This window comes from Podarcis gaigeae (genome assembly GCF_964106915.1).
Source record: "Podarcis gaigeae genome assembly, chromosome: 7".
Lineage (NCBI taxonomy): Eukaryota > Metazoa > Chordata > Lepidosauria > Squamata > Lacertidae > Podarcis > Podarcis gaigeae.
In genome coordinates this window covers 88,702,340-88,729,508 of record NC_139683.1, presented here as the reverse complement: position 1 = coordinate 88,729,508, position 27,169 = coordinate 88,702,340, and the positions used below count along the sequence as shown (strand labels likewise).

The following is a 27,169-nucleotide window of genomic DNA, read 5'->3' as shown; positions in this document are numbered from 1 at the left end:
TGGAGATATGGTAGATGGATGTAAAGCACCATTTTAAAATAGGAGGTGCAGCTTCCATTCTGATAACGAATGCATATTCATGTTCCTGTTTGTGTTCTGTCCTGCACTACACATTTGACCCAAAATATAGCAAGAAAAGCTCAATGGCATTTTTTTCTTCTATCCTGTGAAAACAGACCAATAGCAAAGTCAGATGCCGCCTGTAAATTTACTGCTATTTTTGGCACATAATACTCACATTCTTTATCTTCCTGTTCATACAACTAAGCTTTCTTAGCTCCCCATGGAAAACTCTGTGCCTTATTATAGTTGATTCAGATATATCATGTAACCAAATACGCTGAACACACAAATAAAAATGACACCTTACAGAAAGAAATAAGCAATTTATCAGGGATTTAATAGATTTAGTATTATTACTGTGGTTCACAATAGAAAAAGGTTAAAAATATCAGGAGCTGTCACATTGTCTCAAGAAATACTAAGTTGACTCACATTGAAAGATCAAGAGAATAAGAAGGCTGAACAGCTAAATGTTCATAATGAAACAACTCTTCCTCTTTTCTTCCTCACCAGCCAACAGCTAACATCATCAGCCTCTCAAGCCAGGGCTTCAGTAGCACCTCAGCCCACTCCACCAGTTAGAAAAGGTAAAGACTACATCCACAACTATAGAATGGCACAGGTGAATTCCCTTTGATTTTGGGGGCACAGCTCAGGGATTGTACACATGAGTCAATGCCTGACATCCTTCGTGGCACGACCACAAGGCTTGAGGGCTGTTGCCAGTTCTAGTAGACAGTTTCAAACTAGATGGATTAATGATTTCTCAAGTCTAAAGCAGCTCCAGGTAGACCTTCCTTCCCCTTATAGCCTCCTAATCCACTGCATTGCCTACTTAATTGTAGGCAATACTTTTGTGGGTAAGATATATTTTCAAAGGTAAAGTAAGAACAGGGGCTTTTCCCCAGAAGCTATTGGCCCCTTATACAGTATCCAGAGTATGTGCCCAGATTTGAAATTTACAGCTACACTAAACAGCTCATAAAAGCAGAAAAAAATCTTAATACCAATTTGGAAATGTTGGGTGTTTCTTAAGTAAAACTGTTTAGAACTTCTATTCAGTTCCTTTTAACATGCTCATGCCAAAGTTTAACTGCATTTATGCAAACCAGGCAATTTAGAAGTTAGCTAGTGACAGAGCCAAGCATCAATACCTTCCTCAATTATTGTTATTACTATTTTTAAGTACAAGTAAAAAAAGGTGAGTTACAAGAGACAACAGGTGAGATAATTCATCATTTTGTAATAATGACATGAAGGAAAAGGTAGAATTGGCAGAACACAAACGAAAGGAATACAAATAAGTTAACTCTAAAATAAAAAACTCCCTCACATCTTTGTTATGTAGAATCAATAAGAAAAATCAATTGAAGAGGGGTAGGAATGTTATCAGTTTCTTGGCAGGTTGTAATCAGTAGCATGATTCACTTAGTTCAATGATTTTTTGAGATTTCTTCAGCAGGTCAAAATTATGATGCACTTGAAACAGCCAGTTTCTTCAGATGATCCATGAATACCTGCAGACTAACATCATCTGTTAGGATTGGAGCACCAGATTCCTGGAAAAAGAAGTTACATTTTAACACCAAAACCAAAGCTAATGTAACCAGTGGGGGCAGGGATGGTGGTAACTGGACAGATTAAGTGCAATTCACCATAGAATACAAAACTATCTAATTTAGCTCTACTAATCTATGTTACAATTTTCATTCTAATTTCTCACAGGCCTTATACTAGTAACGAGACAGACTTAACTAAATTTTTCTGGAATGTTAGCTATGTTTGCTGTTTTGCTACAACACAGACTAAATTTTGCAGCAACTTAAAGACTACATTAATTACGGCGTAAGCTTTTGTCAACTAGAATCCACTGCAGATGTATTCAATGTAATTCTGTTGCAAGTATGTACACACTGATGGTAAGCAGAATGAATGGTATGAATGCACCAGGATGGATAAAAATCAATGATTTTTTAAAACAAATGTAAATCTGATTTTTAAAATTTAAATTGAATTTTTTTTTTAAATTTAAAAATGATTAAAAAAAAATTAAATCAGATTTTTTAAAATAAAATGTTTTTGGAGGAAAAATCTTTCTAAAGATAGTTTTCTTATTTAAGTTACATTATAGTCCAAAGGATGGGACGCAGGTGGCGCTGTGGGTTAAACCACGGAGCCTAGGACTTGCCGCTCAGCAATTTGAATCCCCGTGACGGGGTGAGCTTTAGTCCTAAGAAAGCCAATTGGTACCCCTATATACTATCATCATCTACCATTCTGAAAGGGTCCACTTCTGGCCTTAATACTTACACAATGATACTAAGCATTTTTACTTGGAAGTAAGTGCCAACAAATTCAACAGAACTAACTGTAGATCTACTCGACTCCAACCCCATTAGCCCCAATAGTATGTCCAATAGCCAATGATGATTTAAGCTGGAGTCAGTTATCATCTAGAGGACCACAGCTTCCTCATGACTGATGTACACTATATTTGATTCCCACCCCCTCAAAACACTGCAGAATATCCTAGTTCCAATTTGTGTATTTTAATGTCACACTTCTTACAGCATATTGGCTGTCCCACAGCGACTGGAAGACTGGATGAAAGGGGATGAAAACCAAGCCTCCTGAATACCAAAAACAATGCCCACATCCCTACTCCCTAATTTTGATGTAGTAAATTAAACTGTGAATACATATGCAGAATAAAAATATACACTTTAAACACAGGAGTAGGTATTTCATTACTTACTTGACCCCATGCATAGAGATTATTATGAGTCTGCGAAGGATTCACTTTAGACAAGAGAAAGCGTGCCTATAAAAGCCAAAACGAGAAAGTTGGTTAGACATAATACAAAATGAAATCTCAAGCTTATCACTATATCCTAAATGTCCACGTGAAATTGTCAAGTGATTGCATGTACAGTGGTACCTCTGGTTACGTACTTAATTCGTTCCGGAGGTCCGTTCTTGACCTGAAACTGTTCTTAACCTGAAGCACCACTTTAGCTAATGGGGCCTCCCACTGCTGCTGCGCTGCAGCCGCACGATTTCTGTTCTCATCCTGAAGTAAAGTTCTTAACCCAAGGTACTATTTCTGGGTTAGCGGAGTCTGTAACCTGAAGCGTATGTAACCTGAAGCTTATGTAACCCAAGGTACCACTGTATACTGCTCTTCTCAGCTCAAGATAAATAAAAAACAGGGAACTTTCACAGAAGAGGAACTTGGAAGGAAGAATTCTGCCACTACAAAAAACTAGTCTGCTGATTTTAATAGTTCAAATGGTTACTGGCATATTTCAAGTAAATGATTAGAAAGAAGTAATACACATTTGTTTGGGCGATGACATCTCTCAAGTATGAAATCAGAGTTAAAATGATACATGCCTTCAACTATAGATGACTGTAATGTGCTCAAGATGTTTGGGAGGTTCTCTTAGCTCAAAAGGCAGCAGTCTGCTTACTGAAAAAGCAAGCTAATGGCTGCCTTTCGAGCTAAGAGAAACTCCCAAGCATCTTACGCACATTACAAAGCAGCACACCAAGCCAGCCCAGCTGTTTACTCTGAGATTCCCTGTTGCAGTGGGCAGGGTACAACTTACTGATGAGCTTGTGTTTTTGGATCGTCCAATAGATATTTATGTTGATTGATTGATTGATTGATTGATTGATTGATTGTGTGCTACATTGAGGGCTCTGTACACCCATGTTTGGACAGAAACCTTACAATAAATTACCGGTATATCCCAATGAAAAATGTAGAAGTTCACAGGATAAGAATACCTGTTATTTTATTTAACCTCAACACTGGATAGCTCAGTCAGGTAGGACATGAGACTCTTGATCTCAGGGTTGTGGATTCGAGTCCCACATTGGGCAAAGATTCCTGCATTGCATATCTGGCATATGAGATTACATTATGAGGCATCTTGCCTTTGTTGGTTGAAGGAATGGATGACATTAGAGAATTCACATATTTTAGACTTAGAAGGTCATGATAATATTTTTGGGTGGCACCCTTACTTATGGTACTAAAAGGTGAAAGTTCATAAAGGATTTACAAACCATATAATTATGAAAAATTTGTACAGAGTATGGGATAAAGTTTATTAGAGGTAAGAAGACCATTTTGGCTCTCACTTCTGGAAGCTATAGCAGTAAAGAAAAAGAATATGGTAGAAGTGTGGACAACTTGTACAAATTTATTAAAACGAGCAAGGAGAGTACAAATTAAATGAATTTAAAGAATTATCTGGGAAATTAACAACACGGTTACAATGTCATCATCTGAATAAAGTATTTTAAAAAGATTGGAGTGTAATGTAAAAGTGTTGTCTAAAATGTATAAAACATTGGACAAAGGATGAGCAAGCGAAATCCTCAGCGATACGCTGCACGCAGATATTGGTCATAGATATAGAAGCATGGGAACAATTGTGGAATTTGGATATAAAATTTACAGCATGCTATGGTTTAAGAGAAAATTATGTGAAAATTATATATCGTTGATATCTAATACCAAAATGGCAAGAATGTATAAATTTAAATCAAACAAATGTTGGAAATATAAAGAGAAAGAAGGTTCCTTTTATCATATGTGGTGGTATTGTAGTAAGGTTAAAGCTTACTAGGGAATGATATATAGTGAATTGAAAAAGATGTTCAAAATAACTTTTATTAAAGAAACCCAGAAGCTTTTCTTTTGGGAATTATAGGGACAGAACTACCTAAATTGTATAGAAATTTATTTATGTATGCTACTACAGCAGCAAGAATGTTACTTGCCCAAAAATGCAGAAGCCCCAGTAAAGGAAGAATGGCTACAAAAACTTATGGAATATAGAGAAATGGTGAAACTTACCAGAAGAATAAGAAATCAAGATAACAAACTTTTTATAAAAGAATGGAAATGGTTTATTGAATATTTACAGATAAATTGTAGACAGATAAAGACATTAGCAGGATTACTGTAATAACCTGCAGATTTATAAGAATATATATTTATAGTAGATAATTAAAAGAGTAAGTTAAATGAATTTGGATACACAGAAGATATTAAAAAATACATTTAAGGAACCACAGAAAGAGGGGGAAGTCAAATTTTGGAATGTTAAATTGATTGTAAAACTAATGAAATGTATAAATTTGAAAAGTATGAATAAAAAACTAAATAATAATAAAGATTCCTGCATTGCAGAGGGTTGGACTATATGACCCCCATGGTCCCTTCAAACTCTATGATTTTATGTGGGGATGAAAGCCCAACTATAAGATAGTAGAATGTAAATGTCTGGTACTAAATGAAGATGCAGAGGCTCTATTTAAGCAGTGGGGAATGCATAGTCAATTCCTTATTAAGCTATGAAGCAGACTGGGTGGCCTTGGGCAGGTCTTCAGCTTTGATACAGTCATACCTCATGTTACATCCACTTCATGTTACGTTCTTTCAGGTTATGTCCCGCGGCAACCCGGAAGTACCGGAAAGGGTTACTTCCAGGTTTCACCACTTGTGCATGCGCAGAAGCGCAAAAATGACACCACGCGAATGCGCAGAAGCAGCGAATTGCAACCTGCGCGTGCGCAGATGCGCCGCTGCGTGTTGCACTCTTTTCATATTGTGAACGGGCCTCCGGAACGGATCCCGTTCGCAACCAGAGATACCACTGTACTAGCCTACACTACAGGATAGCTGTATAGAATCAGTGTTCTAAGGTTCCTGGAGGAATCTTAAAATAATCAACAGAACAGCCTGAGAGAATCAACAGATGAGCAAGAGGTACAAACTGTATCAAAACAAGTAACTCCCAGGAGTTGACATCCTAAGTACAGTACAGTATGACCAGTACAGTAACCTTTAGTGCAAGAAAGAAACATACATTTTATAGCGTGGCTGTGGTACACACTTATTAATATGGCTGAAGATAAAACAAAATGCTTTCGGACTCTAAATAAACACTAGGTATCGGGATCTGTTCAAAATCCACTTCTACATATATTTCGGTTAAGTTTCATCACACACCTTTGTAATGCTCTGCCTTACCTGACTGCTTCCATGCTCCGTGTTAATGTAACGTGGCATTGGGAATCTTGTCTGCAGAATTTCTTGAGCATCATCCAGTGGAGCTTGCAGTAAGTGCTTGAAGTTTTCATATTCAGGCATATCTTGATAGCCAGCTTTACGCCACTGGGCAATAGTCTGAAAGGAAAGAGAATAAGGGATTAAAGTATTTCAACTTTTATTATTAGGTACTGACGGACAAGCCTGTTTTTGCTCCGTAATCTATGATTTGTGTTAGTGCAGAATCTTCATCTCACCTTGTTCAGACATAAAGGAGAAGAAAGATGTTTGGAATGGGGCCCTGTGTAGTCCCAGGCCCACATGATTCACATGGGAGCACGATCCAGAAGGGCCACGTCCCAGTTTTGTGATGGGACAGGTTGGAGAGTATGGTGGCACCATTCACGTAACAAAAACTACCACAAAGATATCAACATTTGCAAACGTAGAGGGGGTCCATGGCTTGGCTTTTGAAAAACAGGAGGTCCACTTCCGGTGCAGCCGCCATGGCAAACAGTGGATCCCACAATAGTGGATGCCAGCCATGCAGTTAATTAAGGATAATCTGGGAGTAATTATCCTTGCAAGCCCCACACCAGGGTCGGTGGGGGGGAGCTTTCACTCGCGGTTCATCCAATAACTGCCTCTTGCTCCGGTGGAATGTGGGGGCAGGGATGCAGAGTGCATAGCACTGCACGTATTGGAAACTCCTCAATGCAGTCGCCATGAGCAGAGGTACTTCTGTTTCTTTTAAGATGGATCTGAATTTGGACTTAAACAGACGTGTTCTGGATGAAGGAGAAAGATAACTTGCTAAATGAATCAGCCACTGAATGCCAAAGTTTTGATCTGGAGAGGACTCTCATCGTAACTGGAATGCTATGTAAGTGAAGGGGAGCCTTTGTTCTCTTTTTACATTATATTTGCTGGGCTATGATTCGACAAGGCTTCACTGAAGAAGAATCAATTAATCACTAATGGAATGAAATTATTAATGCATTATAACTATATATGGAATGCAAGAGGGATTCAACAAGAACTTATAATTTTATTTACGGAGTACGTGAAAGAATAGACTGTGTGAAATACTGTGATGACTTGTGACATTGCCTACTAAAGAGGGCTCTAATTCTGATTTATTATGGTTTTGGCAAGACACCAGCTTGTTAGAAGGTTGGAACAGTTCAAAGGAGACAAATGCTGGAAGTAAGCCAGGAGTCACGGCTGGACGCTGGAGTGCTTTCAGTTTTGGAGAGGCAAAATGGAGAAACTGTGGCGTAATAAGAAATAAGTCCTCGAAGGAGGGGCAATGTTGAAGAGGATTGATTACAACACAAAGGAAAAGAAGAATGTAAACAAATATTTCACAGACAAAAATACAAGATATAAATTCTCTCTGCAACTTAATGGATATGGATTTGTTAAATATGAACAAAAGTCATCACACCAGTGTCTGCTAAAACAACGGATTAAGATCGGAATTGTGGTATTTGGACTATAAGAGAATTGGAGCAGGACCAAGGAATAACATAAGCTCCTGATGGCTGGAACACGGGAAGTCATCCAAAAACATTGAATTCAGGACTGATTAATTGGCTCTTTTGATTGCATTATGATTTAGCATGATTTGGTATTGTATTAATGTGGCCTCCAATGGACTGTTATTAATGAAAAATTTATTTATTTATTTTTTTAAAAAAAGGAAAAACAGGAGGTCCACAGTACTTGGCTAACCACTGCTATAGAACATATTTCCTTTTCATAAAGGCCTGCTTTAACTGTGGTTTGTCATTATGCCTAAGCCAAAAACATTGATTAAACACACACCCCACTCACCAAATTATAAAGGCACAAGGCAAGAGCATCTGGGAAAACAAACAAGAATATGGATCCCAGAATGATTATCCAATAAAGTCGTACCTTGGAAATGAAATGAAATCTATTCTGGAAGTCCATTCAACTTCCAAAACATTCAGAAACCAAAGTGTGGCTTCTGATTGGCTGCAGGAAGCCCCTGCAGCCAATTGGAAGCTGAAGAAGCCCCGTTGGACGTTCAGCTTTCAAAAATAGTTCGCAAACCAGAATAGTCACTTGTGGGTTTGCGGCATTCAGGAGCCAAAACGTTCGAGAACTAAGCTGTTCAAAAACCAAGGTACGACTGTACATAAAAGATAATAAAACAGACAATATATTTTCAGGAGCTTGTTAAACTTTTCAGCACCTCACAGGAAGCATTCAGTTTCAACAAAAGGTTATCAGCACATTACCTCACCAAGGTAGATAACGATCTGGAAAAAAGAATCCATCAGGAGGATCCTATCGGCAAGAATGCTGCTGCTATCCAAAAGTACAGGCTAGAAGCAGAAGAAAAGGAAAAAAATAATCACATTAATCTTATTACAAAAGTGAAGTGGAATATAGCTTTTGTAAAACCTCAACTTTCAAACAACAAAACTAAACAGAAAATAGACAGATTCTCAAACAACTTCCCTCCACCCAAAGAGGAAATCAAATACATATTTTTAAACATAGCATCTTTTACTTCTACCAAATATTAATAGCTACCATATTTTTCGCTCCATAAGACGCACCTGACCATAATACGCACATAGTTTTTAGAGGAGTGCAAGAAAAATATATTCTTTAAAGGGAGTGCTGAGCACAGCCTATATGAATCCCAAGCTCTGCTCAGCGCTCCCTTTCACGAGCTGCGTGGAGCGTATATGCGGCGCTTGCAGGCTTTTCCCCGAGGAGGGGAAAAGCCCCCAGGAGCTCCACACACGCTCCACACAGCTCTTTAAAGGGAGTGCTGAGCAGAGCCTCCCGCCTGCATTCGCTCCATAAGACGCACAAACATTTCCCCTTACTTTTTAGGAGGGAAAAAGTACGTTTTATGGAGCGAAAAATACAGTACTTCTCAATATTATGCTGGTATCTTCTACTCAAATCAAGATATATAACTTCAGCACACTTATCAACTGTTAGTAGATATCAAAACCTCTGGACCCCACTATTTGAGGTGCACAAATTCCTCACCCTGCCTTTTAAATACTATAACACAGATTTCATTTCATTAGAGTTTTTATTCTTCAGTAACTAAGAACAGAGAACAAATATTTTAGATCTTCTAACAATTCAAGATGCACATTTTCACCAAAATATACACACAGTAAGATTCTAAAAACAAACATTTTGACATTTTGGGGTCATTACTCCTAGTTTAACATGTGTCCCAAAATATACAGAAGTATCTACTATAACTTTGGTCTGAACAAAAGCAAATCACCTCAGGTGGTCCATAAAATGAATAAGAATAGAGTATAGGCTGGATCATGATGAGAGACTGAGTCAGATCCTGTCTGGCAAAGTTATGACGGTAATAGGAAGATTCATCTGGGCTGTTATTGAACACTTGAAGAAATGGAGATCGCCGCAAATGGAACATGAACTACATGGGACACAGAAAATGGTAGAGATTTTCAGTAGAATACCAATCAAAACTACTACCATAACATTTCCTCCTCTTTGTTTGCATTCAACTCTCTGAATTAAGTCAGTGAATGTCACACAAACAAATCATTGTTTTAAGAATTTGTTTAATCATCATAAGAGTCTTGGAACCCCACTGTTATCTCCTATCAATTGTTCTAATTTTTTTAAAGTTCCAAAAAATATCCTCTTACCTGGGGATACAAAGAGAATGAATCAGACAATCTGAAAGAATTTGGATCATCTTTGTTGTATTGGCCAAACTTCTGACACTGTTGGAGATATATAGTAATAAAACCTTAAATGTTTTAAACAGTATAATGTAACATAACATAACAAGAAAAGGAATAGATCACATCATATTACCAAGAAATTTGAAAAAGCATGTTTATTTCATCACATAATAGAATAAAAAGGGACGCAGGTGGCGCTGTGGGTTAAAGCCTCAGTGCCTAGGACTTGCCGATCGAAAGGTCGGCGGTTCGAATCCCTGCGGCGGGGTGCGCTCCCGCTGCTCGGTCCCAGCGCCTGCCAACCTAGCAGTTCGAAAGCACCCCCAGGTGCAAGTAGATAAATAGGGACCGCCTTCTAGCGGGAAGGTAAACGGCGTTTCCGTGTGCAGCTCTGGCTCGCCAGAGCAGCGATGTCACGCTGGCCACGTGACCCGGAAGTGTCTCTGGACAGCGCTGGCCCCTGGCCTCTTGAGTGAGATGGGCGCACAACCCCAGAGTCTGGCAAGACTGGCCCGTACGGGCAGGGGTACCTTTACCTTTTAATAGAATAAAATTTGTCACAGATGGATTTAGTAAAGCAGTTTAGTTTAAAATTACTAATGGAGAAACTGATCCTTAGATAATCAAGTGTTTATATCACATCAACTGCATAACATCAGGAGTGGGAAACCTGTGGCCCTCCAGATGTTGCTGGGGCTGGTGATAGCTAGAATCCAATAACATCTGAGGGCCACAGGTTCCCCATCCATGCTTTTCTGCTCACTCCTGGAAACTGTCACTCATTCTACAATAACAAAACACACAAGCTCAATTTAGACACCTGAAAATTTATTTAGTGGCCTGGCTTTGAACTACCATCTCAGCTAGCAAGGCAAGATATGAACAAGCATTTTGCCTGTACTCAGTGCCCCTTTGCTCTTCCCTTTGTGAGAGCCACAATTAAGTCAAGAAATCTCCAGTTAACCATACTTTCTTGTTTCCTTTGAATCAGAAAATTATGGTTACTAGTTTTGGACAAGCCAGGATGTTAAACAATGGTTTGAAGCTTGTTAAGATCAGAAGTTGGGGGAACTTGGGTTAGTTTAAATTATGATTAGTTCATATAAGCCAAGACCATACCATGGTTTAAAATCCTGGCTTGTTCATTGATCAAAGTTTACTTTACATGTACCGATTTATCACTGAGTTCAGATGTAATAGGAAATGCTGAATAGTTTAAAGGGAAAGGCCATTTCTTTTGCTCTCTTTGTGGCCATGCCAGAGGAAAAGAGGTGAGGGGAATATGCAGGCCTGTGAGTTGTGTAGGCTTGTTCTTGTAATGTTAAAATAGAGTTCAGAATTGTTTGAACTAGCCCAATGTTTTAGATTTAGCCAATGGATTTGGAATGGATTATTCAAATTTTGTTTCATACCAGCTGGGCTTTAAAAAACCCCACAATCTGAAACATTTCCAGCAGAATGCAGTCCAATCAGCTTAAACAATAACAGCTTAAACAGGCTTACAATTAATTATACTCACAAGTCTGATTAGCTGCCTATCCAGCCATCGTAGGACATCAGGCCCTTCCTCTGATTCAGCTCTATAGACACCGAGTCGAGCCATCAGGACAGCAGCTGCTTCTTGGTCAAATGCAGCTTCTATGTGCTGCAGCTGACTCTGTGCATCTGCCCAACTAAAAACAGCAACAACTGGTACACATAGATTTTTGAAGATTAAAGGACACACCAAACTCCCTCCCAAATTCCTGAAAAAGTATGCACCCTGTATGAAGCAGCAACACAATCTAAACAATATAAACATGAAGCCAATACACAGCCAAATATCACCAAGTTGTTCTCACTTTCTAGCAACTGTAGTCACACGAATGCGCCTCTGTGTGCTGGAATGCTGATAATGTGTAACAAACTGGACAGCCCCTCTGCCACCCTGAGGTATGGGTGCATTGTGCTGAAAAGCAGACAAACAGAAGTTTCCGTTAGGATATTTTAAGGGCAGGTTGAAAACATCATGCAGTTACAAAATGAAAACAAAATAAAAGCAGTATGGCATACTCAAAATCAACAGTTTCTTAGAGCCACCAAAAAACAACAACATTATTGTGCAGGCCAAACTAATGAGAAATAGACTGCCAGTGTAATCTTATGAATGTTTATTCAGAAGTAAAACTCACTGAGCTCAATGAAACTTACTTCTAATAAGTGCTTAGGATTGCAGCTTAATCAAGTCTAATTAAGTACATTATGAGAAATAGTTAGAACAGGGTGGTGGCAACCCCCACTCAAAGAAAATAAGGATGCAGCCTGGAATCATGCTTTCTTAAACTTGAAGCATTGCTCAAAAAGAGCAGCTATAATTTCTGGATGGGTAATTTGCTTGACTTGAATAGCACAGTAAAAAATGTTTCATAATGTACATACAACGTTAAAGGCAAATAAATAAATAGGCGGGCTCACCTGGTTTACTACTTCAAAATAAATGGCTAGAGTTGTGGTGGGGTCAAGGCTACAAATCTTCCACTGGCATGTGCCACCAATCCCAAGTTCCTATAAGAGAATCCAAAATATTCAGATCTATTCTGAAACCCGAAACATCTGTTTACATTATGGCTACAAATATGAACCATAGCTCATCTTTGATCTTGCAGATTCATATGCCAGTTTAACCCCAATGAATTCAGTAGGGCTCGCTTATGAGTAGACATGCATTTGCTTGGACTGTTTACCCGCAAACACACACCCCCCAATCATTCTCACATAGTACCAACTTCCCATTTCAGCATAAGACAGCCTGCTAAATCATCTTCTCCCCACTTACAGAAGGCTCCCCACAAAGCCCTCCAGCTGAGGGAGCCCCAATGTTTCTCTGGCTTGTGTGTTTGCCTCCTCGCAAGCAAGAGGGGTGGCCAATCTCTTTCCTCCCAGTGGATCATTCAGGAGAAAAGAGACCTGCTGCCCATCCAACTTGCTTGCGTGGAGGCAAACAAGCAGCCAGCCAGGCAGATGTGAGAGACTCCCTCTGCCTGGCTGACTGCGTGTTGCTGAGCAAGCCCCACAGCCCTCCTGTTGACATATGAGCCAGAGGGATGTGGCGCTTCTGTGTGCTTCTCAGCCAGGGGGCAAGCCACCTTATCTGTGCCTTACGGAGCTGGGCCGCCTGAGGCTGCTGATGAGCGCTGGGCCCGGCAGCAGCATTAAGAAGACTCTGCACCGCCTAGCTGACTTCACTGGGAGGGAGGGTTCTGTCTTTCCTCCTGAGTGCAAGGAGCCTGCCAGGCTCCCTCTGAGAGGCTGCCTCCACCTTGCACAGGCACTTTCTCCAGGGAGAAAGTGGTAGTCTGCCCGACTCCTGTGCCAAGGTGGTGGCAGGCAGGTGAGGCAAGCACGCTAAACTGCTGCTGCCCTGGCAAGGTGGCAGGGGTGTGTGTGTCTAACAGAACCCCCACCCTATCTCTGGCTTGCGACGGAGGTGAGTTGGGGGCACCTTTAAACTTCTCTATTGAGGGGCACACACCCACACCTCTCAACAGAGAAGTCTAAGGGAGTCCCAGCCCCATTTCCACCTTGCACAAGCCGGAGGCAAGGAGAAGGCTGTCCCTTAGAATGAGTGAGTGAGTGAGTGAGTGAGTGAGTGAGTGAATGAATGAATCATTATTTGCGTCAGCCATTGGCCATAGTAATATAACAACAGTACGATATACAAAGAATAGAATTAAAAAGTCAATTATATAAACTACCGTATTTTTCGCCCTATAGGACGCACTTTTTCCCCTCCAAAAATGAAGGGGAAATGTGTGTGCGCCCTATGGGGTGAATGCAGGCTTTCGCTGAAGCCTGGAGAGCCCCACAAGCTCGGGGGACAGCGGAGAGGCGGAACGCCGCCATGCCGCTGTCCCCTGACCTTGTTTGAAGGCTGGCGGCGGGGAGAAGCCTGCTCCTCCCCGTCGCCAGCCCCGCAAGCTCGGGGGACAGCCCGGGGGGGGGGATTAATTTTTTCTTCTTTATTTCTCCCCCCAAAAAACTAGGTGCGTCCTATGGGCCAGCGCGCCTTATGGGGTGAAAAATACGGTACATTTTAGGGTTTTGAATCAATAGTCAAATAGTGGATCTTATTCCAATTGCCCCAGCTAAAAACCTTGAAAGCTGACAAATTGTGGCACTGCATTCAACAGACTCCATTTCCTGCCTGACGTCCAAAAGCAGCAGTGCGAAACTGAGTAAGATCAGTCAGCGGCTCCCATCTAACAGGTAGGTGGAACATGATGTCAGGTGACCTGTTTTGCCCAGAGGGGCCTTCAGAAGCCCGTTTCAAAGCACTAGCTTGCCCAGTACTTTGAAAAGAGCTTCTCAAGATCCAATACAGTGGTGCCTCGCAAGACGAAAAGAATCCGTTCCGCGATTCTCTTCGTCTAGCGGTTTTTTCGTCCTGCGAAGCAAGCCCATTGACAGCTTAGCGGATTAGCGCTATTAGCGGTCTAGCGGCTTTTAGCGATCAGCTGAGAAGCGGCTTATCAGCGGATCAGCTGTTAAGCGGCTTAGGAAAAGGGCGGAAAAAACGGAAAAACCTGCGGGAACTCGCAAGACATTTTCGTCTTGCGAAGCAACCCCATAGGGAAATTTGTTTTGCGAAGCACCTCCAAAACGGAAAACCCTTTCGTCTAGCGGGTTTTCCGTCTTGCGAGGCACCACTGTAATCAACTGATTGTAAGTGCCTGAATGTCCTCATTGGCTGAGACAGGCCATCTACCTGCTCCACACCTGACTTTATATATGATGTCAGATGTAGGACTGGTGGGTATGGCTTGGCTGAAATGAACCTGTGGGTCAAATGGGAAGACCTGCAGGCCGGAGGCTCTCCATCCCTGTCCTAAAGAATAAGATAAATCATACTGGGTAACAAACGTAGAGTATTGGCAACAAACACACAATGTAGTATTAAAACACCACATGAAGGAAAGTGCAAAATAAAAAAAACTGATAAAGAAATCAGCCAACTCTTTTCAATGAACTTATGCAAAAAACCAGTCAACACACCTAATTTTATAAGGGAACTCCTCAGCTCTCAAATCTGAGGCAACATAAACATACTTTTCCCTTCTGGAAAAGAGGAACAACACACACACACAGCACATTCCTGAAAAAAAGCAAAAGTAGGTATCACCCACATGCTCCTAGGACCCTCGTACCTACGGGACCGCCTCTCCCGGTATGCCCCATGGAGAACCTTAAGGTCGATAAATAGCAACACCCTAGAGCAGTGTTTCCCAACCTTTGGTCTCCAGCTGTTTTTGGACTACAACTCCCATCATCCCTAGCTAGCAAGACCAGTGGTCAGGGATGATGGGAATTGTAGTCCAAAAAACATCTGGAGACCAAAGGTTGGGAAACACTGCCCTAGAGGTCCTGGGCCCTAAGGAAGTCAGATTAGCCTCAACCAGAGCCAGGGCCTTTTCAACACTGGCTCCAGCCTGGTGGAATGCTTTGTCTCATGAGACCAGGGCCCTGCAGGATCTGATTTCTTTCCGCAGGGTCTGTAAGACAGAGTTGTTCCGCCTGGCCTTTGGCTTGGAATCAATTTGATTCCCTCCCCCTCTTTCCTTTTTCCTTTCTCCTCCTGTGATGAGGCTGCATTTTAATGTTTTAATGTTGCATTTTAATCTTGTTTTTTAAGTTGTATTTCAATCAACTTGTTTTTATTATTGGTTGTTAGCCGCCCTGAGCCCGGTCTTGGCTGGGGAGGGCAGGGTATAATAATAATAATAATAATAATAATAATAATAATAATAATAATAATTATTATTATTATTATTATTATTATTCTCCTCCCTGAAGCAAAAATCCAAGGTGTAATGTGGCAGGCTGCAGTTTGGGGGGGGGGGTTCTCCCACCCCCAGAATTGGATGCCAAGAACCTGCTTAGCAGCTGAACATCCTACATCCTTTTAATGAAAGCCTTCTTCATATGGAACAAGATCAAACCACATGGCAGCCCTGATTTCAACTCTGCTACTCACAGCAACAAAAATGCGGACAAATCCCCAACTCTCTACATCATTTTCTGTTGTACCTATAAGATAACCACTCACTAAAAACTGAGATGCTAAACTCCATTTTATGTTATGTATGATAGCATTTGTGTCATTGACATACCATCTAAATAACTTAAACAAACAGTAACCATACACACACTTACATTTTCAGAAACGCACGGCCCTTTTGCATTTAGGGATACACATGGTCCAATTGCTCCACCAATCTTCAGCTCCCTAGAGGTCTAAAGTGAAAAGAAGGTTGAAGTAATCCTAAAGCAATAACAATTGTCCACTGGGTCCCTTGAAGTGCCCTGAGCTGCCACCCTGACCACAGCCTGATCAATCCTCCCCACAACACTCCTTGTTTTCAAATTGTGAATTCTGCAAAGTACAGAATGAGAAAGTGGAATTTTGAGGGGGAAATTGAATAAAACAAGACAATGTCAAGATAAGGAGAACCTCTCTGTTATGTAGGGCCATTACCCACTATTATGTGAAAATGTTGTACACCACCCCACTGTGAATAAGGGATCTTGACTGAAGTTGGCAACTATATTATCAATTCCTCCAAAGTTAGGAGAGTGTAGCAGTAATACCTAACAAACTGTCCTGCAACTTCAAAATACAGTTGGTGTCTGCCACACTCACCTTCACTTCTAAAGAGGCCCCAAAAGCCATTTGGAATGCTCCACTGGGATCTTTGTTAAACACTCTCTGGAAAGTCTGCTTGAAAAGAGAGGTGTTGAAGGAGTCACCCATCGCCATATGACCCCTGAGAAAAGAATGTGTTACAGTGAAATACTGCTGCTGGGTTACAAAACATAAACCAACCATCCTTCTCACTCTCCTACTGAATTCAAACTTAAGTATATAGGTTTGTGGCCTTAGTTACAATTGAGTGTAATACTATAGTATGCAAAAGAAGAGGAACCCAGAAATTGGATTTCTATACATGATAATGGCTGAAGTAAATAACTGCAATTATTTCCGTTCTCCCACTCAAAAAACCCTAGACTGAAAACCTGTCCCTCCTAGTCATCTAAAGAGATTGCGGACCAATCCATAAATTTATCCCTTCTCTATGATGTGAAAACAGAGAAAGGCACACCCTCCTGTTGAGGACTGAGAACATACCCAGTAAGATTTGCACAACACTTCATCTCCAGAAGTCCAGTCTGATCAAGAGCACAGGCATAAATATCAATGCAGTGTCCATTGGTAGCTGCGCGATTAGCCAATGTCTCATAGTGCTAAGAAAACATAACAAACATTTTGAAGATATATTTTATTACCAATATGATTAAATATTATAATCCTAGAGCAACAGGGTGTCCTCCAGCTGTTGTTGGACCACAACTCCCATCGGGAATTTGATGGAATATGCAGTCCAACAAAAAGTTGTCCAAATTCAACAGGTAAACAATAGCATAGGAAACTATGGGATTCAGAGTGCCAAGCCCATTAAACCATGGGTGTCAAACTGGAATGTAACAACTACTGAGTTCCAAAGCTCTACATGAATATGAGCATGCATATGTTAGTACATAGATTCATGGAGTTGGAAGGTGCCCCTGCAATGCAGGAATCTAGTCCAACCCCTGCAATGCAGGAATATGCAGCTGTCCCTTATGGAGATCAAACCTGCAATACCACACTCTAACCAAGTGAGCTGCATGTGGCATAGCAAACCTGGAGGTCAGTTACCCCTAATTAGTTTTGTTTGGGCGCAACTGATTACCCCCAAGTACTAAAATTTGTGAAACAACCATCGAGGCAGGACTGAAAACTACAGTCTTAGCAAAAACAACTAGGGGGAAGAGAAAGCAGCAAAAATCATGGTCTAAAAAGGAGCAGCTGGTACAACAGACATATGAAAATTTTTCATCCAGGACCTTTATTAGATATTTTAGCCACTTCAGCTTGCATTAAAAACGATTTAGAAGATTATTCAAGAAGCATGCATCTGACTTAAACATTTAGAACCCAAGGTGAACATTTCCATTCTGTTCAGAATGTTCATTCCATTCCATTCAGAAAAGCTCCTGAAACTACATATTTTGCTGGCAAGCCAGAATCCAGCATACCCCTAACACAGAGGGAGTTTAAAGCAGAGACCAACTCTTACCTTCATAGCTTTTTTCATAAACCGGGCATTGTCTTTCTCTATATCATGCCAGGAACGGATGGGAGTTTTCAGCTCATCTCCCACCACCATGCCTGGTCCTTGAGTTGGTGGACCTCCTGTAAACAACATTATTCTGGCCCCAGTATTTGGAAATGTTCCCTTGGAGATGAGAAGAGAAGAAAACACACATGAAATATCAGCAGGCAATGTAGTCTGCAAAGGCAGTACAGTATACATCAACCACACTGGGGATTTTAGTTATTTTATTAAGAAAAAAAGAAATCCATTGAGCATGACATTTTCATTAGGAAGAATAAGGACTGCTCATGCTCTTTTATCACTTTTCCAGCCTTATATTAAAATGGTGGAGAAAGTATTGCATACAGAAAGGATGCACTTTCAACACATCACTGTCAGATAGCAATCGCAAGTTATTACTTTTCATATATCACTATAAGCAATTCTAAAATATCTCATTTCCAAAGCAGTATTGAAGGAACACCATATGGCATTTTTTTAAAAATTTAAGCACGTTCAACAATGCAAGTTTCAGATACTGAATGCAGTAAATAATTTTCACTTCCTTCCTCCACCAGCATAACAAAGATACCTCTAGTAATCCAACAGCAATCGACAAAGCTACTCCAGTGGATCGCAGGGGTCGCTTTCCCTGAGTTACTGGCCATGGGTCCCTTTGCAGTTGCCCTAGGAGATCTGTCAGGTTCATGTCAATTTTGTGAATGGGCTGCAAAAATCTACAGAAGTTCAGAATAAAAGTACACAGTGTTTTATTTTACAGAGAACAAACTTGATGTGTAAAGTTCTCAGGCTACTTGCATTCCTGTCTTACTACTCAAATATCAGTAAATACAAGCAGAAGCAAGCTGGGCACTGCAGGATACAAACTGTGCATATCAACCCAGACAGAACATACAAGATCACTTTTACATCCACACCTGCTCTAGCCTATGAAAGCTCATGCAACAATATCTCTGTTTGCTGGAGGACCCCAAAGGGATCAGCATGAGAACACAACAGCATATAACAGCATATAAAATTCCACATGATTGGGGGGGGGGGAGACACACCCAACTGCACCACAATATATGAATCAGGTATCATTTTCAAATGAATCCATATGCCCTCAAAGTGTTAAATTATTGATCGTACTTTAATATAACATTTCATATGGTGATTTCCCATCTTTTCAAACTGAAGATGCAAATTGGATAAAATTGCTAAAAGCTATTTTGACCATAGCTTTGCCCATCATAGCTCAGTCAGTGGAGCATAAGACTCTCAATCTCAGGGTTGGGGGTTTGAGCCCCACATTGGGCACTGCAGGGGACTGGACTAGATGACCCTCATAGTACCTCCCAACTCTACAATTCTAAGATTCTGTAAATGCCACTTCTCTCCTAAATATATAATAAAAGCAGCTGCTTCAAAATAGCCAAAAATAGCCAAATTTGATCCATGCAAAGGAATCTATAGAGACAAGGATCTTTATAAGTTCCATGCAAGCCAATCAACTACATCCTTTTAAATACAGTTTGCTTTGCAAAACTATATACCTGCTTGAAATAAGAGGTTGTTCCTGAGGCTGATGAGGTCTTCCTTGCTGAACAGGTGCTGCAGGCCTTGTAAGACCCAACATATCCTGACAATCAAAACACATATCAGAATTGGAGGAACCCAGAAGACTGCACTTTAAAATAATCTTTGAGGGGCAGACAAGGTTGGGTTGGGGGTTTTTATATGAAAGTTAAAGCAAAGCATACCTGTATTTGTTTTGAAGTTAGATCCTTAGTGCCTCTGAAAACATAACTTTTGGAAATGCCTTCACAGCTCAGTTCATGAACCTGTACCATTCTGCCGAAAGTTATCAATCCTACAAGAGCATCAGGAGGCAGCAAACTCAGAGACATCTGTAGGGACTCCTTCAAAGCTTGCAAGTCCTCCTCTTCCAAACATGTGTCCACCACATAAAGAAAGATCAGGGGTGTCTGAGGACCACGCTTGTGTGGGAGGAAAAACATTTATTTACCACATAGAAGTATATACAATAGAATACAGTGGTGCCTCGCAAGACGAAATTAATTCGTTCCGCAAGTCTTTTCGTCTTGCGAGTTTTTCGTCTTGCGAAGCACGGTTTCCCATAGGAATGCATTGAAAATCAATCAATGCGTTCCTATGGAAACCGCCTTCAGACCAGGTTTGGGGACAGTCTGTCCCCCGACCTCTTCTGAAGGCCGACGTGGGGGGGCGAAAGTCTTTGCTTTCCCCCCCCCCTTCCCGGGACAGCGGAGACTTCTCCGCTGTCCGGGGCGATCTTAAAATGCTGGCGGGCGGCAGCGCTGCCGCCCGCCAGCATTTTAAAATCCCCCGGGAAGGCAGGCAGGGGGGACAAAGACTTTTGCCCCCCACCCGCCTTCAGAAGAGGTCCAGAGGGCTCTCCAAGCTGCGGATAGCAGCCTGCTGCCCCGCGCGAGGGGCAGACATTCGCAGCTTGGGGAGCCCTGCAGGACTTCCCCGCAGGGCTCTCCAAGCTGCAGATAGCAGCCTGCTGCCCCGCGCGAGGGGCGCTCTTAAGCAGAGCGCCCCTCGCGCGGCGCAGACATTCGCAGCTTGGGGAACCCTGCAGGACTTCCCCGCAGGGCTCTCCAAGCTGCGGATAGCAGCCTGCTGCCCCGCGCGAGGGGCGCTCTTAAGAAGAGCGCCCCTCGCGCGGCGCAGACAGCTTGGGGAACCCTGCAGGACTTCCCCGCAGGGCTCTCCAAGCTGCGGATAGCAGCCTGCTGCCCCGCGCGAGGGGCGCTCTTAAGAAGAGCGCCCCTCGCGCGGCGCAGACATTCGCCGCTTGGGGAACCCTGCAGGACTTCCCCGCAGGGCTCTCCAAGCGGCGAATGTCGGCCCCGCACGAGGGGTGCTCTGCTTAAGAGCGCCCCTCGCGCGGGGCAGCAGGCTGCGCACCTTCCCCTCTGTTCCCGGACCTGTCCTGAAGGCTTGCGGTGGGAGGAGGGCTTTCCACCCCACCGCCAACATTCAGAATGCTGTTCTGAATGTGGCGGTGGGGAGGAAAAACCCTCCTCCCACCGCAAGCCCCGGGAACAGAGGAGAAGCGCTGCGCACCTTCCCCTCTGTTCCCGGACCTGTCCTGAAGGCTTGCAGTGGGAGGAGGGCTTTCCTCCCCACCGCCAACATTCAGAATGCTGTTCTGAATGTTGGCGGTGGGGAGGAAAAACCCTCCTCCCACCGCAAGCCCCGGGAACAGAGGAGAAGCGCTGCGCACCTTCCCCTCTGTTCCCGGACCTGTCCTGAAGGCTTGCAGTGGGAGGAGGGCTTTCCTCCCCACCGCCAACATTCAGAATGCTGTTCTGAATGTTGGCGGTGGGGAGGAAAAACCCTCCTCCCACCGCAAGCCCCGGGAACAGAGGAGAAGCGCTGCGCACCTTCCCCTCTGTTCCCGGACCTGTCCTGAAGGCTTGCAGTGGGAGGAGGGCTTTCCTCCCCACCGCCAACATTCAGAATGCTGTTCTGAATGTTGGCGGTGGGGAGGAAAAACCCTCCTCCCACCGCAAGCCCCGGGAACAGAGGAGAAGCCCTTCGCGCCTTCCCCTCTGTTCCCGGACCTCCCACCGCAAGCCTTAGGACAGGTCCGGGAACAGAGGAGAAGGCGCGCTGCGCTTCCCCACTGTCCCCGGAGATTTCCCTATGGGCTTTCGTCTTGCGAAGCAAGCCCATAGGGAAATTCGTCTTGCGAAGCCGCTAAAAAATCGGAAAACCCTTTCGTCTTGCGGGTTTTTCGTTTAGCGAGGCATTCGTCTTGCGGGGCACCACTGTACTTCCTTTTTTCTTTACAGAAAACCATAGTCTAAACACTTTAAGATTACTGTCAAAGAGATACTAAAGTAAACACAGTGGAGTTTCAAACACAGCATACAAAGGATTACCTGAACTATATATTCAATTGTGGAAAACTGTGGCATAAGCTCTGCTGGTTGATTCACTTCCGATATCCCTGCATATGCTGGAGGAAACTGGAGAAACACACCAAAGATTAGGACGTACATCAAAATATGTCAAAGCTCACTTGTAATGCAACGTATATACAAGCAATTATATTTCAATAAAAAATGAGAATTTAATTACACATTCTACAAAAATGACAGCTGCCAATTTGGGATGAATTTCTGATTAAACTGGAAATCAGGCTACAGGATTTGCAAACTAGCTCAAGTGGTTGGTCAAGGTAACTTACAAACTCAATTCAGACATCACACCAAATCATTATTAACACCAAACCTGTGTATGGTTTAACAGGACATCTGACTGACATGATTTGGAATGTGTTTGCAAATTATGGTTTGTGCAAACTCCTGGTCTGGCATGATGTATGAATTGACTATTGGAGATCAAGGCTTCTTGAGCCCAGTGTGCTGAGCAGCTGGAAAATGAAAGCAGTCAAGCACCTCTAAAACACAGCTTTCCTATTGTAGGTTTAGAAGCTTAAGCTTCAGTTAAGGTTCTAAACTATGGTGCTATGTCTGAACCAGAATTTGGTGCTATGTCTGAATTGAGCCACTGTCATTTGACTAATAAAGGCAACATATAATGATGCACCTGGTTCATAAAGACAACCAAATGCATGGCAAATACTGATGACAGCTCAATAACAGAAACTAAAAGTTTTTATGCAGCATTTTTGTCAATGTCACTGGTCAAAGTTGTACATTCGCAGTACACATTAAAAAGGTGTACTGATCTGGGCAAATGGGAGAGTTAAGTTAGTGAAGATGTAACCCACCTGGTTTCGCTGAAAGCAGAAGTTACAAGCCCAAAGCTTGGCTCGGTAATCAACCTGACTGTAAAAAAGAAATAAAGTTGTTAAAATCCTTGTGATATATCAAACTTGCGCTTTAAGGGAATATATGTCAGGGTGCTCCATTTCTCTCTCAAATAATTGGTATTAGGTCTTTGATACACAGCCTCAAGGTAAACATATGACATAACAAAACTAATGATATTAAGAGAAAATTCCTACTACTGGCATTACCTCATAAAAGCCAACTTTAATCTCTTCATTTCAGTTGCTAGTAGCCAATAAGAGTACTTTCAATTAGTGTCAATTAGGCAAATGTACATTTTTTCAGCAAGTGGTTCCTCAACAAGGGGAGCTATTTTGACTGGCAAGTATCAAGGCATCTGTGTGTCCCTCCCTAGAGTGGGACACTTTTTCAGGCTTGCTGTTTGCCCTTTCATTTAACCTGTTAGCCTTTGGACAAGAGTAAGTACTGCCAGACCTGTTTCCTTACATTTGCTTTGTCTTAGAAAATAAATGGTATCCTTGTGACTCCAATGCCATACATACAATCAGTCAGTGTTTAGGTTTGTGTGTGTGTGACAGGATTGTGCTTCTGCTTCTCTTGCCTACCATGCATGGATTCTTTCCCAATCCTCTCTAGCTAGATTCAGTGTCACTTGTGATCAGGGTTTACTTCACACATAACGCAAAAGCCAGACTTTCTGTGGGGAAGCAATTTGCAAACAAGAAAAGGACAGAGAAAAAACACACTCAGTCCTATAATCCAATTATGAAACCACAGCTAACTGTGTATCTGTATTAGGCTTATTAAATTTATATAAAAAATACTGAGGTTCCAAGCTTACTTTTCAATCTGGAGCTCTAACTACAACACAATGGCCCAAATATCTACCTGGTGCAATTGTGTTGCCTAGGATAGTGTGTCTGGTTTCTAAGTTTTGACACTTCTCATGCATACTGCAGGGCTTACTTGCTTGAATGATTAAGGTTTGCATCGGAAACAGAGGCACCAACTCCTAGGCACAGAGTTGTCTTCGGCCCTCTCAATATTTGTTGGCAGGGGTCTGAGCCCCCAAATGTTGAGGAGCGGGAGAGGCCGAGCGTGGAGCAGAATCAGTGTCCACCACTCAGGAGGAGCCACCAGCCACTGAAGCCACAAGGCTCTGGGCTCCATGCTCAACATCCTCCCGATGATGCACACGCATTGTGTGTATGATGTCACATGCACGCAATGTGCGCCACACCTGTGACTTCACAGGTGTGCGACGCTGGGTCCCCTCAATACTGGGAGCAATACGGTGCCTCTGACCCAAAATAATATTCTCCCTTCTCTTAATATACTTTGGGCATGCCAACCCAGTTTTAACATTAATGGATCATGATACAATCTTAATGTATCACACAGGCTTGCCGATAGGACATGGAAGAATCTGCTATACTGTATGTTTAAATTACAAAACTCCAATTTAGGGCTTTCTTTACTCTAAGAAAAATTTGCAGTCTTGAGCTTTGCAGAATAAGGTCACTAACAAAATATGGCTCCACTGAAACAATAGATGTTAAAGAAAGTCATACCAAAGTGGATTAAGTACAGTTTTGCAAGTTGGTCTGCTGCATAATACTGGCTCATACTGGACAGGCGGCAGGTCTAATCTTTCTTTCAAAGGAGTCAGTAGACAGGCCAGTGGGACAACCATTCTTGTGGCCTCCAATCGGCTGGAGGGCCATATGTTCCAGCTGAAACGCACCCCATCACGCTCTTCATTTTGCTGAATAAACTCCAGGTAAGTCGCCATAGAATAGCAATGTTTCTGCAAAGACAGACAACAAATTTGTTCACAACTATTCGGAGCCACAGATCCATAGTAGCAATTTGACAGGTGCTTAAGATTGCAATCTTAATCAGACTCACCTGGAAATAGATCCCATTGAAATCAGCAAGGCTTACTTTTGAGTAATACTTGGTATCAGCTGGTGTCCAAACCAGTAGGGCATGCCATTTTAGGGGGGGGGGGGTGAAACTTAATTTTGGCAAATTTCTTCACTGAGGGGTCTTTAAAATATGTTTTTCATAGAACTGTAGAATCATATAGTTGGAAGGGATCCCAAAGGTCATCTAGTCCCACCCCCCCGCCAATGCAGGAATCTCAGCTAAAGCATCCATGACAGATGGCCATACAACCTCTGCTGAGAAACCTCCAAGGAAGGAGAGTCCACCACCTCTCGTGGGAGTCTGTTCCACTGCCAAACAGCTCTTACTCTTATTCCCGAATGTTTAGTCGGAATCTCCTGTCTTGCAACTTGAAGCCATTGGTTCGCGTCCTACCCTCCAGAGCAGAAGAAAACAAGCATGCTCCCTGCTCCATGTGACAGCCCTTAAGATATTTGAAGATGGCTATCATATCTCCTCTCAGTCTCCTCTTTTCCAGACTAAACATACTCAGCTCTTTCAACCATTCCTCATAAGGCTTACTTTCCAGACCCTGGATCATCTTGGTTGCCCTCCTCTGCACACGTTCCAGCTTGTCAACATCCTTCTTAAATTGTGGTGCCCAGAATTGGACACAGTATTCCAGGTGTCGTCTGAGTAAGGCAGAATGGCGTGGGACTATTACTTCCCTTGATCTGGACACTAGACTTCTCTTGAAGCAGCCTAGAATGGTGTTTTTGCTGCTGCGTCACACTGTTGACTCATGTTAAGCTTGTGGTCTACCAAGACCCCTAGATCCTTTTCACATGTAATGCTAGTAAACCAGATGTCCCCTAGCCTATATTTATGCATCTGCCTAAGTGCAGAACCTTACATTTGTCCCTATTGAAATTCATTTTGTTAGCTTGTGTCCAGTTCTCCAATCTGATAGGGTCATGTTGAATTCTGATTCTGTCGTCTGCGACATTAGCTACCCCTCCCAGTTTGGTGTCATCTGCAAATTTGATGAGCATCCCCTCAATTACTTCATCTAAATCATTTATAAAGACATTTGAATAACAACGGGCCTAGGACAGAACTTTCGGGTATGATGAATTTGAATCTACTGTTATTTTTGTGACTGGACAACATTTAACTTGGTAAGTCTATCTTTGATTTAAAAAAACACAAAGTGCTCAGGAAAAACCACAGAAACAATGTTACTTTCTGAAAATGTCAGAGAATGTGGAATATATAACTGAAAGTACTTCAGTGTCATTTTAAATGATTTTTATGCAATCTTACACTCAGGGGGGGGGGGTTTCAGTTGAAAATCACCAAAATTCAGTTCCGGCACCTCTCAGGTGGGTGCCATTGCCATTCTAAGAAAACACGGGAGGCATTCACAGAGGGTTCTGGCCTCTTTTTCCCCCAGAAAATACTACTGCTTATACACATTTCGCTTAGCAAGCAAAACCAAATTATAATAATTTAACCAAAATAGCTTTTGAATTCCCAAGTCACGCTACAACTTTCTGGCACCCCTCATTTTTAGAAAGCTGGAATATTCAATATACCCTAAATGTACCAGTTCTTTTACCTTTACTAGTTGAGAGAGCAGGTACAGTATGTGTGTTACAAGAGTAAATCACCTTTACAAGAGTAAATCACCCCCTCTGCACGTAGAAAGCTAGCATGTAAAGGAGAAAGCGGCAATGGCCTGCGAGTTTTCTAGGCGCGGGGAGAAGGGGCCACGGCGGGGCTGCCCGCCTGAAGGCTCACGGGCTGCCGCGTCGGAGAGGAGGACACGTAGGCCCCAAATGCCCGGCGCTGCCCGGTCCCTCCCCGCCCCGAGAGCCCAGGGACCCCGCAGTTAGCAGCGCCCGCCGCCCCGCCCCCCCCGCAGCCCCCGAAGGGCCAGGCCCTCACCCCGGCGCCCCACCTGACAGCGCCAGCCTCGCTTCTCTCCCTTCCGCCGCTTTCAGCCCGTTTGGCGGAACCGCTGAAAGGACACCTCAGCGGCAGGCTGCCCGCAATTAAGATGGCGGAGGCGGAGGCGGCGCGCACCAGAGACGTCGCAAGAGCTCTGCTCGGCGCCCACTTGGAGAGCCACGTCCGAAGTCGAGAAAGTTTTTTAAAAAACAAAAGCCCTACCTATAAAAGAGACTGGACTTAGGTGTACATGCGAACAGGCAGAGGGATGTCTTTCTCCAGAAACAAAGCAAAGCTGAGAGCTTGTTCTAAGGTCCTGCTGTTGGACTATTTCTTTCAGGATTCTCCCCTTTCCTATATCTATGGTTTCGATTCCATTGCCGCTTAGCCATTGGCGGATGCGGCATCTACGGGGCTTACGTCATCCTCGCCCGCGACTCCGCCCCTGGCGAACTGCCCGTTTCCAAAATGGCAGGCGAGCTTTCCCCTGAGTTGAGTAAG

General features: G+C 42.7%; 1 protein-coding gene across 2 annotated transcripts; it reads right to left on the bottom strand.

Moving 5' to 3' along the window:
• Positions 1-379: 379 nt before the first annotated feature.
• SEC23B (SEC23 homolog B, COPII coat complex component) lies at positions 380-26,784 on the bottom strand. 2 transcript variants are annotated; one of them, XM_083748609.1, is made up of 20 exons: positions 26,679-26,784; positions 24,403-24,638; positions 22,810-22,867; positions 21,956-22,042; positions 19,784-20,020; positions 19,577-19,662; positions 18,613-18,757; positions 18,003-18,161; positions 17,012-17,127; positions 16,526-16,649; positions 16,039-16,119; positions 12,304-12,393; positions 11,691-11,797; positions 11,369-11,522; positions 9,811-9,888; positions 9,414-9,575; positions 8,395-8,481; positions 6,110-6,265; positions 2,819-2,884; positions 380-1,622 (listed from the first exon to the last, which is right to left on the bottom strand). In XM_083748609.1, exons 2-20 carry the CDS (start codon positions 24,621-24,623, stop codon positions 1,533-1,535), a joined length of 2,304 nt encoding a protein of 767 aa, XP_083604735.1. In that variant the 5' UTR covers positions 24,624-24,638; positions 26,679-26,784; the 3' UTR covers positions 380-1,532. The 2 variants fall into 2 exon arrangements, with proteins under 2 accessions (XP_083604735.1, XP_083604736.1); XM_083748610.1 differs by lacking the exon at positions 26,679-26,784 and adding an exon at positions 26,337-26,488.
• Between the last annotated feature and the right edge of the window lie 385 nt (positions 26,785-27,169).

Excerpts from the sequence above, each read along its gene's own strand:
- SEC23B (XM_083748609.1), bottom strand. The coding sequence starts at position 24,623 with ATGGCGACTTACCTGGAGTTTATTCAGCAAAATGAAGAGCGTGATGGG. Across the intron at positions 22,868-24,402 it reads ACTGTACTTAATCCACTTTG|TCAGGTTGATTACCGAGCCA; the intron begins GTATGACTTTCT and ends TCTTTTTTACAG. Across the intron at positions 11,798-12,303 it reads ATTTTGAAGTAGTAAACCAG|CACAATGCACCCATACCTCA; the intron begins GTGAGCCCGCCT and ends TCTGCTTTTCAG.